At 41.8% G+C, this 12,600-nt stretch overlaps 1 protein-coding gene across 3 annotated transcripts; it reads right to left on the bottom strand.

The window, feature by feature from the left end:
• Positions 1-8,479: 8,479 nt before the first annotated feature.
• Positions 8,480-12,076, bottom strand: LOC109752576 (uncharacterized). Of its 3 annotated transcripts, none has more exons than XM_045232551.2 (7): positions 11,602-12,076; positions 11,061-11,306; positions 10,108-10,289; positions 9,773-9,992; positions 9,020-9,109; positions 8,892-8,936; positions 8,480-8,799 (listed from the first exon to the last, which is right to left on the bottom strand). In XM_045232551.2, exons 1-4 carry the CDS (start codon positions 11,979-11,981, stop codon positions 9,892-9,894), a joined length of 909 nt encoding a protein of 302 aa, XP_045088486.1. In that variant the 5' UTR covers positions 11,982-12,076; the 3' UTR covers positions 8,480-8,799; positions 8,892-8,936; positions 9,020-9,109; positions 9,773-9,891. The 3 variants fall into 3 exon arrangements, with proteins under 3 accessions (XP_045088486.1, XP_045088484.1, XP_045088485.1); XM_045232549.2 differs by having other exon boundaries at positions 10,118-10,289; XM_045232550.2 differs by having other exon boundaries at positions 8,873-8,936; positions 10,118-10,289; positions 11,602-12,069.
• Between the last annotated feature and the right edge of the window lie 524 nt (positions 12,077-12,600).

The following is a 12,600-nucleotide window of genomic DNA, read 5'->3' as shown; positions in this document are numbered from 1 at the left end:
AGATGTTATGAACGTTTGGCTAGCTCAATATGATAACTACTTGATAGTTTAGTGCATCATGCTTAACGGCTTAGAATCGGGACTTCAAAGACGTTTTGAACGTCATGGACCATATGAGATGTTCCAGGAGTTGAAGTTAATATTTCAAGCAAATACCCGAGTTGAGAGATATGAAGTCTCCAACAAGTTCTATAGCTAAAAGATGGAGGAGAATAGTTCAAGCAATGAGCACGTGCTTAGATTGTCTGGGTACTACAATCGCTTGAATCAAGTGGGAGTTAATCTTCCAGATAAAATAGTGATTGACAGAATTCTCTAGTCACCATCACCAAGTTAGTAGAACTTCGTGATGAACTATAGTATGCAAGGGATGACGAAAGTAATTCCCGAGCTCTTCGCGATGCTGAAATCAACGAAGGTAGAAATCAAGAAAGAGCATCAAGTGTTGATGGTTAACAAGACCACTAGTTTCAAGAAAAAGGGCAAAGGGATAGAAGGGGGACTTCAAGAAGAACGGCAAGCAAGTTGCTGCTCAAGTGAAGAAGCCCAAGTTTGGACCTAAGCCTGAGACTAAGTGCTTCTACTGCAAAGAGACTGGTCACTGGAAGCGGAACTGCCCCAAGTACTTGGTGGATAAGAAGGATGGCAAAAGTGAACGAAGGTATATTTGATATACAGATTATTGATGTGTATTTTACTAGTGTTCATAGCAACCCCTCGGTATTTGATACTGGATCAGTTGCTAAAGAGTAGTAACTCGAAACAGGAGTTGCAGAATGAACAGAGACTAGTTAAGGGTGAAGTGATGATGTGTGTTGGAAGTGGTTCCAAGATTGATATGATCATCATCGCACACTCCCTACACTTTCGGGATTAGTGTTGAACCTAAATAAGTGTTATTTGGTGTTTGCGTTGAGCATGAATATGATTTGATCATGTTTATTGCATACGGTTATTCATTTAAGTTAGAGAATAATTATTGTTCTATTTACATGAATAAAACCTTCTATGGTCATACACCCAATGAAAATGGCTTGTTGGATCTCGATCATAGTGATACACATATTCATAATATTGAAGCCAAAAGATGCAAAGTTAATAATGATAGTGCAACTTATTTGTGGCACTGCCGTTTAGGTCATATTGGTGTAAAGCGCATGAAGAAACTCCATGCTGATGGGCTTTTGGAATCACTTGATTATGAATCACTTGATTATGAATCACTTGATGCTTGCGAACCATGCCTTATGGGCAAGATGACTAAGACTCCGTTCTCCGGAACAATGGAGCGAGCAACTGACTTATTCAGAAATAATACATACTGATGTATGCGATCCGATGAGTGTTGAGGCTCGCGGCGGGTATCGTTATTTTCTGACCTTCACAGATGATTTGAGCAGATATGGGTATATCTACTTGATGAAACATAAGTCTGAAACATTTGAAAAGTTCAAAGAATTTCAGAGTGAAGTGGAAAATCATCGTGACAAGAAAATAAGGTTTCTACGATCTGATCGCGAAGACAAATATTTGAGTTACGAGTTTGGTCTTCAATTAAAACAATGTGGAATAGTTTCACAAATTCGTGCCACCTGGAACACCACAGCTTAATGGTGTGTCCGAACGTCATAACCGTACTTTATTGGATATAGTGCAATCTGTGATGTTTCTTACCGATGTACCACTACAGTTTTGGGGTTATGCATTAGAGACAGCTGCATTCACGTAAAAAAAGGGGGCACCATCTAAATCCGTTTGAGACGACACCGTATGAACTGTGGTTTGGCAAGAAACCAAAGTTGTCGTTTCTTAAAGTTTGGGGTTGCGATGCTTATGTGAAAAGTTTCATCCTGATAAGCTCAAATCCAAATCGAAAAAGTGTGTCTTCATAGGATACCCAAAAGTTACTGTTGGGTACACCTTCTATCACGGATCCGAAGGCAAGATATTCGTTGCTAAGAATGGATCCTTTCTAGAGAAGGAGTTTCTCTCGAAAAAAGTGAGTGGGAGGAAAGTAGAACTTGATGAGGTAACTGTACCTACTCCCTTATTGGAAAGTAGTTCATCAAAGAAATCTGTTCCTGTGACTCCTAGACCAATTAGCGAGGAAGCTAATGATGATGATCATGTAACTTCAGATCAAGTTAATACCGAACCTCGTAGGTCAACCAGAATGAAATCCGTACCAGAGTGGTACGGTAATCCAGTTCTGGAGGTCATGTTACTTGACCATGACGAACCTACGAACTATGAGGAAGCGAATGAGCCCAGATTCCGCAAAATGGCTAGAGGCCATGAAATCTGATATGGGATCCATGTATGAGAACAAAGTGTGGACTTTGGTTGACTTGCCCGGTGATCGGCAAGCCATAGAAAATAAATGGATCTTCAAGAGGAAGACGGACGCTGATAGTAGTGTTACTATCTACAAAGCTAGACTTGTCGGAAAAAGGTTTTTGACAAAGTTCAAGGTGTTGACTACGATGAGATTTTCTCACTCGTAGCGATGCTTAAGTCTGTCCGAATCATGTTAGCAAATTGCCACATTTTATGAAATCTGGCAAATGGATGTCGAAACTACATTCCTTAATGGATTTCTTAAAGAAGAGTTGTATATGATGCAACCAAAAGGTTTTGTCAATCCTAAAGGTGCTAACAAAATATGCAAGCTCCAGTGATCCAGCTATGGACTGGTGTAAGCATCTCGGAGTTGGAATATACGCTTTGATAAGTTGATCAAAGCATATAGTTTTATACAGACTTGCGGTGAAGCCTGTATTTACAAGAAAGTGAGTGGGAGCACTACAACATTTCTGATAAGTATATGTGAATGACATATTGTTGATCGGAAATAATGTACAATTATTCTGCAAAGTACAAAGGAGTATTTGAAAGGAGTTTTTCAAAGAAGGACCTCGGTGAAGCTGCTTACATATTGAGCATCAAGATCTATAGAGATAGATCAAGACGCTTGATAAGTTTTTTCGATGAGTACATACCTTGACAAGATTTTGAAGTAGTTCAAAATGGAACAGTCAAAGAAAGAGTTTCTTGCCTGTGTTACAAGGTGTGAAATTAAGTAAGACTCAAAGCCCGACCACGGCAGAAGATAGAAAGAGAATGCAAGTCATTCCCTATGCTTCGGCCAAAGGTTTTATAAAGTATGCCATGCTGTGTACCAGATCTATTGTATACCCTACACTGATTTTGGCAAGGGAGTACAATAGTGATCTAGGAGTAGATCATTGGACAGCGGTCAAAATTATCCTTAGTGGGATAAGGATATGTTTCTCGATTATGGAAGTGACAAAAGGTTCGTCGTAAAGGGTTACGTCGATGCAAGTTTTGACACTAATCTAGATGACTCTAAGTCTCGGTCTAGATACATATTGAAAGTGGGAGCAATTAGCTAGAGTAGCTCCGTGTAGAGCATTGTGGACATAGAAATTTGCAAAATACTTACGGATCTGAATGTGACAGACCCGTTGACTAAAATTATCTCACAAGCAAAACATGATCACACCTTACTACTCTTTGGGTGTTAATCACATAAGCGATGTGAACTAGATTATTGACTCTAGTAAACCCTTTGGGTGTTGGTCACAGGTCGATGTGAACTATGGGTGTTAACCACATAAAGATGTGAACTATTAATGTTAAATCACATGGCGATGTGAACTAGATTATTGACTCTAGTGCAAGTGGGAGACTGAAGGAAATATGCCCTAGAGGCAATAATAAAGTTATTATTTATTTCCTTATATCATGATAAATGTTTATTATTCATGCTATAATTGTATTAACCGGAAACATGATACATGTGTGAATACATAGACAAACAAAGTGTCACTAGTATGCCTCTACTAGACTAGCTCGTTGATCAAAGATGGTTATGTTTCCTAGTCATAGACATGAGTTGTCATTCATTAACGGGATCACATCATTAGGAGAATGATGTGATTGACTTGACCCATTCCGTTAGCTTAGCACTTGATCGTTTAGTATGTTGCTACTGCTTTCTTCATGACTTATACATGTTCCTATGACTATGAGATTATGAAACTCCCGTTTACCGGAGGAACACTTTGTGTGCTACCAAACGTCACAACGTAACTGGGTGATTATAAAGGTGCTCTACAGGTGTCTCCAAAGGTACTTGTTGGGTTGGCGTATTTCGAGATTAGGATTTGTCACTCCGATTGTCGGAGAGGTATCTCTGGGCCCACTCGGCAATGCACATCACTATAAGCCTTGCAAGCATTGCAACTAATGAGTTAGTTGCGGGATGATGTATTACGGAACGAGTAAAGAGACTTGCCGGTAACGAGATTGAACTAGGTATTGAGATACCGACGATCGAATCTCGGGCAAGTAACATACCGATGACAAAGGGAACAACGTATGTTGTTATGCGGTCTGACCGATAAAGATCTTCGTAGAATATGTAGGAGCCAATATGGGCATCCAGGTCCCGCTATTGGTTATTGACAAGAGAGGTGTCTCGGTCATGTCTACATAGTTCTCGAACCCGTAGGGTCCGCACGCTTAACGTCCATTGACGATATAGTACTATGAGTTATGTATGTTGGTGACCGAATGTTGTTCGGAGTCTTGGATGAGATCACGGATATGACGAGGAACTCCGGAATGGTCCGGAAGTAAAGATTGATATGTGGATAGTAGTGTTTGATCTCCGGAAAGGTTCCGGAATCCATCGGAAGGGGTTCCGGATGTTTCCCGAAATGTTTGGGCACAAGAACACTTTATCTGGGCCAAAGGGGAAAGCCCACGAGGTTTTTGGAAAGCGCAAAAGGAAGTTTTGCGGAGTCCAGGGGCCAGATGCCAGGGTCCCTGGCGTCTGGGTCCAGACGACGGGAACCCTGGCGCCTGGCCCTGGAGTCCGAGAAGGACTCTTGCCTTTCGGGTGAAACCGACTTTGTGGAGGCTTTTACTCCAAGTTTCGACCCCAAGGCTCAACATATAAATAGAGGGGTAGGGCTAGCACCCAAGACACATCAAGAAACACCAAGCTGTGTGCCCGCAACCCCGTCTCCTCTAGTTTATCCTCCGTCATAGTTTTCGTAGTGCTTAGGCGAAGCCCTGCGAAGATTGTTCTTCACCAACACCGTCACCACGCCGTCGTGCTGCCGGAACTCATCTACTACTTCGCCCCTCTTGCTGGATCGAGAAGGCGAGGACGTCACCAAGCCGAACGTGTGCAGAACTCGGAGGTGCCGTGCTTTCGGTACTTGGATCGGTCGGATCGTGAAGACGTACGACTACATCGACCGCGTTGATATAACGCTTCCGCTTATGATCTACGAGGGTACGTAGACAACACTCTCCCCTCTCGTTGCTATGCATCACCATGATCTTGCGTGTGCGTAGGAATTTTTTTGAAATTACTACGTTCCCCAACATAAGCACACTAACCATGCCCATTAAATCTTCGAGAAGTAAATACTATCTTACTAGGTGTCAATTTCTTCTCAAATACATGCTATATATAGAGTAAGACCATAATAAATTAGCAAATAAAATGAAAATGAGCACATTGCATGACAATAACAACCTGGTCAGATTGTGCACATTTTTTTGTTCACAATGCTCAAACTGAAACCATAATATTTTGGTTTGTTTTATTTGGGGTTCCAGCATGTACCCTCCCACAGACATGCCACTCTGTACATACTTCCCTCTTCTTAATGAAAAGGCAGCACTCTTGTCGGCTCGTAAAAAAAATCCTTGTCTATAAGTATTGGGAAGTGAAGGGACTGGCTGTTTAGGCATACAAAGCTGGGAACAGTCGTCTTCTATTTGGAGGCCCATTTATTTTAATAAAGTTGGTTTTAGATGAAACCCTTTTAGAAAAAAGAACATACAAAATTATAGCAAATAATGATAAAATAAGCATACAATTTACACATAATATTCCGTTCTATATAGTATGCAAGAATAAGCGAATGCTACACATTTTTGCAACAAAAAAAGTTTTGTAAGAAGGTTCGTATTAGTGGCACTGGTATTACCCTTTTAGAAGAAATAAAATATAAAACGTTAAAAATAACTGTCACGATGGGCCGTATCTTTGGCATGGGCTTAGTTTACAAGTTCCATGAGCTTAAGTAACAAAATTCCGCACTCTAAGTGCACCTCCAACGTGCGTGCTGCAAATCGGACTCACTATCTGTCTGGGGACACATATACCCGTCTGGGGACACATATACGAGAGCCATCCAACCATGTCCATCAAACGCCAGTCTCTACTTTTTTTCCTATGTCCGGAGCATTCAAAATAATACACTAGAAGCACAAATCGTTCATAAATACCATGCAAATATCCTAGTACAATAATAGTTCATTATCATAGATAACTGGATGTTCAATAAGTTCTTGAATTTCGTCGATAAAAATTTAATATTATTCAAGTCCAACAATGCATCAGTATCTGCAAATGTTGGTCATCCAGACGTTGTGCCTCCTAAGCGTCATCCAACAACGTATGAACTTGAATGGCTTTCCGTCCGTTCTTTCGTACAGCAAGGCAGCGCGTGATGGCTATACAACATGATGATTATCATGTTGCAGCATTGAGTGAATGAATAAATTGGGAAACATGTAGAGCAAAAAGAGGCAAAACTTACTATCTCTAGTATTTATGCATACAGTGGCAACCTTTTCTCCACTTGAGCAATTGCACTGGCGGAGCCACGGCAAGGCCGAATAGGCCGTGGCCCGTCCAACTTTCTGCAGTTTGTACACTATTTTCTTTCCTTCTGAACCTTGGAACACTGGCCCACAAGCTGCTTCCTTCTGTTTGGCCCGCCCAACAATGGGCTTCAAACTCCGCCACTGACTGCAATACTTTATGACAGAGTTTAGGATGGTGTACCACCTATGGGTTGGTGAATTCACATTGCGATCGTAGATCACGTGCAAGTTGTAAGGCACAAAAGGTGCTTTTTCCCATGAAACCAAGAATGCACATTCAGCCAAAACACCCCCACCCCCCTTGCTTCATGCCAACAAAGTCCGCACTTCTAGTCAATCACGCATCACACAACAACTCATCCTCCCACACTGAGTAACCCGGGCATTGTGCTTGCTCCAAAGAAGCAACAAAAACATCACCAAAACGCTCAACGAAATTTGTCCGAACACTTATTGGACGTGGTATTTGGCGTGGACAGCGTCAACAGGGCGCGTAGGATACCTGGCTACGGATAGATCCGAGGTGGACGGCGGCGTAGTCCAAGGCAGGCCCACGCGTGGGGGGCGGTGGACGTCCGGCAAGGCCTGGTCGGTGGCTAGAGTGGTACAGTGGCGGCATCGAACTAGGAGGGTGCGGATACGGAGCAAGGGGGAAGGGACGAAGTGGGAGGAAGGGTGGTCCAGTAGAGGGGATTTCAGTGGACTGGGATGTCGGAGTCCTACGTGGCGGAGGTCCCGACCCCCGCTTGTTGATTGAAGAGAAAAATGTTTCTTGATGTAGGCGATGTTGCCAAAGCATCGACCAGTTTATCTGCTGCAAGCATACGGGTCTGATAAACCAACAGAAGGTCACATGCAGAAATGTACCAAGTGGAATGGAAAAAATACAAAGGAATGTCAAAAGCTTTTTGCATATCAACGTAGTAGAAGATCGTAAACGGCTCATCCTGCTGATACTTGTTTTATGCAATGAATGAACTCTTTTGCTACCTGTTTTATGTAATGTGATGAACTGTTGTGCTGCCTGTTTTATGCAATGATGAAATCTGCACCATGCTAAGTCAAGTTGATGGGGACGTGAGATTCAGACTCACAAATCACTTCTGCAAAGCCACGGCTGTGGGCAAAAGAAAGACTTTCTCTTCTCTTAGAGCTAGAGCTTCTCCATAGAGAGGATTTGATGACCTTCGGGGTTGATACTCTGCATCGGGTCATACGTGGCGTAACAAGCTCACTTGATTGTTGCTGAGCTGGTATAAGTCAAGATTCTTAATATTGATGTGGCTGAATTCTTTTTTTCTTCTTTTAAGAATCTTGACACCGCATGCATGAAATGCATTCTTCAGGAGGACGGTGTTGTTTTTCTTATATAATAACGAGAAATAACAACATATTTGTATTTCATCCAACATAGCGGCACCGGGTTTATATCATTAATATCTTTCTCTTACTTTTTTGCAGGAAAGAGGGGTTTACATTATATGTCAATCGGGTGAAGAGGCTGGCTATTTGGACGGATAGAGCTGTATAGTCACTTTCATTTCTAAATTAGCCTTGCAATCCCCTTGTATGTTCCAAATTTGACAGACTCGTTCCAAACAGTCTCACTGTGTTACAAACAGATTTTTGTAGCATGATAATCAACTAGTCGTCTAGTAGTACTTACAAACACATCAAATATGCGACCACTTTATCTTTGTCTTAGGCGTATTTCGTCTAGCAGAGATTGACACCACGGAGAAGGTGTTTCAAAGAGATCTCAGTGTAATTCTTAGTCATAGGAGTTAATTTGTATTTTCTTGGATCTTAGATCCAAATCGATGTACCTTTAATAAAATTACAGGTGTCTCTCTGAAAAAAACACACATTAAATGTGAGAGTCAAAAACTACTTCAGAAAGTATAGCTCGCTCGCTATATATAAACCAACAGCTGACTACAACAGCATGCCAAGTTCAAAAATAAAAACATACATAATAATTCAGTCACGACACAAGAGTTTCACTAAACTTTCTTAGTTTTCCTTCATAACCGAACCTCCTGACATGATTGCTCTCAGTTCGTCAAAATATCCTGGCTTATCAAGGCCCTACAAAGAAACAAGTACGCAAGAAATCATCAATCAAGTAAACCAACACCATGTTACTTCAGATGATACTTACCACTGAGATATGCAATTACCAGGTTTTCGTAGTGAAGTCTGACCCTTCTCTCCTCGGCTTCTAACTGTTAAAAGGACATGAAACTGAAAATGAGGTGAAGCAATAAGAAGTGACAAACGCTAGCATAGAATAAATCATCATACTTACATCTTCCTCAACAACTTGACGGGCTATAACAGGTCCACCAAATGGAGATGCGCCTGCTTCACCACGCAAGTATACAGCAACATTGGGGTGCTTTGCAGTACAACCATGGCAGCGACCATTATTTACACGAAAACAATGTGAGGTGGAATTGTGATTTAATGGCCAAATAATTATAATCAGACACAAACACTACATAACTATAGATGAATAATTGTCAGTACAAAAATGTACATTCAACATGGCTACGCATAAATCTGTTGACAGACGTAAAGCTTGAGGATAATGGATCATGTGGCAAAACAAACATGTCAGTATAGCAAACAAGTGAATATGAGATGCTATGGATGCAGTGTTATGGCTTAATGTGAGTATGTTTTACCTACGAGCCATATTGAATTTTCGACATGCTAGAGCTAGAAACATATTTACAGAACTGTCTAACACATAAGTTCAAGTTAGTGCTATCAAAACAGCATGCTACGGTTGTATAAGGCTTGGAGATCAAGTTAGTCTGGTAGAGATAGATAGGTTGTTAGCTATCCTTTGTAACCGAATATATCTCTTCCTCTTTCCTTGTATCTCACGTTTGTAATCTCAACAGCCTTGTATGCAAACTCCAGGGATCAGCTCCTGGCTATATTAACACGCACCCGTCGCCCTCGGTAGGGTACGACGTTCCATCCAGTTTTCCACAAGTGCGACTCATGAATTTTATTTGAACAAAATGTGACTTAGGATAAGAGAATATAATACCGTTGTCAGTAGTTTTAACCCTGCAGAAACAGCTGACCACTAATTTGTCATCTCCCATCATAGACGTGACTTCAGCAAAGAACAGGTCATCCATGGAACAGTCAGAATCTTCAGTTCCTTTAGCCCTTGCAGTGAAATTGATATGATTGGTAATTTTTTGGCAATCGGGCGAACGAACTGATGTATACTGCACAACATCTTTGAGTACATATGCAGTATCCTAAAATTAAGAAGGGATCCCGTCAGTAATGATTAATTAATTGTTATTACATGAATAAGACAGTAAGACGCGTTGCAACCCTGCAGGACATAGAGTAGAGGTGGGAAGGACTGACTGAGACAAACCCCTAAATAATCGTTATACTTGTCCACCAAAGCTTGAACCAACTGGCGCTTGTGATCACGTATTTCATCAATTGGTTTTGATTTCAAACGCCTCTTCCTTGTGCCATCAGGCCAGTGAAGACATTGGCGTATGACATAATCCACTTGAGAATCATTAGGCTGACACATGAACCTAATTTAGATCAGAGCATTCACTGTGGTTAGTAGATTCTAGTTTATCAAAAGTGGCTAAAACAAAGTGATGCTAAATGCAGTAATATGTTGATGATATCAGCGAGAAGTAGGGCGAGTGAACTAACTATTTTGTGCAGAAGGCGTTTAAATACATCAAACAACTTTCAAATTATCTCAACACAGTTAATGGTATACAAGCCTATAATCTCTCAATACATAGTTAAAAACTATCACCATCGTCTAGTTTCATACACAAGGAAGCAGAGATATGTGGGTGTGACAGGATAAAAGCTAAGCAATCGTACAGTAACAAAGTTCTAACGTATCGCCATGTACATTACTAATTTTCGGCTATGCTTATAATTTATGAACTACTCCCTCTGCATCTAAATATAAGACGTCTTTGCAGTTTGAATTGAACTACAATAAAGTCTACATTTTGATGCAGAGGAAGTACTATTTGACAACAATCTCTTGAATAGAGTTGAAAAAAATGCCTCCGTAACTCTCAAGTGGTCCCAGTACAGGAATCCAGAAAATAATGTAGGCTGGGCCATAGTTCTTTATATAGTTGAAATTTGGTTTTGGGTCATTTTGCTGCTTCATGTTCTAAAAACTGGGATTATATATCTGCCATGGCCTACATCACAGAAGTAAGTGACTAGGAAGACCTGTTCAAAGATAGAGTAACTGACTGCAAGTGTACACGGAAATAGAGACGAATGAACAGACGAAAATGAGAATATAGGACGAATTCGAGTGAAGTTACATTCTGGGATCCCGTCGGTCTTGAAGGTCGGCATGGATCGCAGAGTAGGCCTCCTCTAAGGTCTGAAATGGGCCACCAGCCACATGAGGATACGTGTGGTACAATCCGGCAAGATCAAGCCTGATGTAAAACACGATTCCCCAATTATGCAGGTGCAGGGTGAACATGCATGGCGAGGAGAGGCAATTGGCGATGACGCCAAGGCGAGGAGGGTTCACCAATGACGCCACAAAGTCGTCCCCGCACCTGGAGTGGAACAAGCAGCTCGATGAGCAATTTATCTTAGTCAAGGAATTATATACATATTATCAAGGCAAGCACAAAATGGAAAAAACACAGTCACTTTTTTCCTGCTTTCTACACACAAAGAAAAACTGAAAGATGAGAATTCAGACAGCGGCAAGTAGTGGCGACATGAATCCGACTGAAATGCATACGATCTTCAGTTATCTTCAGTTTACTGATATATGATAATAAAAGAAAACAGCCCAATTTGGACCGGACAAAGTAGAAAATTGATGGCTTGGGTTCTGGCACATACGGATACGGCGGCCGATAGCAGAAGGGCAAGGGGCGGCCCAGGGTGGAGCAGACTCTGTTGATGATCCCCTGCAAGCTAGGGCACGACCGGAAGGCGCAGCAGGGGAGGTGGGTTCTGGTGAAGTAACTCCCATCAACATCCACCTCGACGAGGACGAGCGGGCCCTCGCCGAAGGAGGTGGCGACGTCCGGCATGGTCGCCCGGCGCTCGCAAGGACCGTCCGGCCAGCTCCGCAAGGTCTTCCCAGACCCATCGACGGACAGCAGGACGTCCGGGCCGCGCCCCATGGGAATCCAGAAGTGTATCAGCGTGTCGAGCGGGATGGGGATGGGATCCACCGGGTCGACTGAAGGGCCGGAGGTGGGGGGTCGGGAATCCATGGCCGGCCGACTTCCGGCGCGGCGGAGGGGAAAGGAGGGGGAGGGCGAGCGGGGCGGAGGGGTTAGGGGAAGGGGAGCTCCTATTCCGCGCTCACCCCCCGGCTACCGCCGCGCCCCTCTTGGCCAGCCCATGTGCGGGGCCGGAAACACCTTGTGTTTTTTCTTTTTTCTTTGCTTTTCTCTGTTTTAACATTTTTTCCTTTTTAAAAATTATTAAGGATTTCGAAAAAAGTTGCAAATTGTGAAATGGTCGTGAATTCAAAAATCATGATTTGAAAAAATGTTTGGCAAATGATAAATGCTTACGGATTGAAAAAATGTTCACCGAATTCAAAATTAGTTCTCGAATTCAAAAAGAAATGTCCGTGATTTCAAAAGAACGAATTTTTTAAATTTTACCAGAAATTTTTAAAAAAATTATGAACAATTTTGTATGTTAATTTTCTAATAATGACGAACATTGTTTTGTATTTGATGAACACATTTTGAATTCGATGAATATTTTTGAACTTTATGAACAAAATGTGTATTCAGGAACATGTCTTTTGAATTCAATGAACAAATTTTGAATTTGATGAACATTTCCTGAAAAACAAATTTGGAATACAGGCGGTTTGCG

Source organism: Aegilops tauschii, chromosome 2 (assembly GCF_002575655.3).
Source record: "Aegilops tauschii subsp. strangulata cultivar AL8/78 chromosome 2, Aet v6.0, whole genome shotgun sequence".
Lineage (NCBI taxonomy): Eukaryota > Viridiplantae > Streptophyta > Magnoliopsida > Poales > Poaceae > Aegilops > Aegilops tauschii.
The sequence above is the reverse complement of the archived record's forward strand: the minus strand, read 5'-3'. Positions and strand labels throughout refer to the sequence as shown.

What these genes read in the sequence shown, in the direction of transcription:
- LOC109752576 (XM_045232549.2), bottom strand. Translation starts at nt 11,981, where the DNA reads ATGGATTCCCGACCCCCCACCTCCGGCCCTTCAGTCGACCCGGTGGAT. An exon ending in AGTATAACGATTATTTAGGG is followed by an intron (nt 9,993 to 10,117) that starts GTTTGTCTCAGT and finishes TCTTAATTTTAG; the next exon opens with GATACTGCATATGTACTCAA. An exon ending in GGTTAAAACTACTGACAACG is followed by an intron (nt 9,110 to 9,772) that starts GTATTATATTCT and finishes TGTACTGCAAAG; the next exon opens with CACCCCAATGTTGCTGTATA.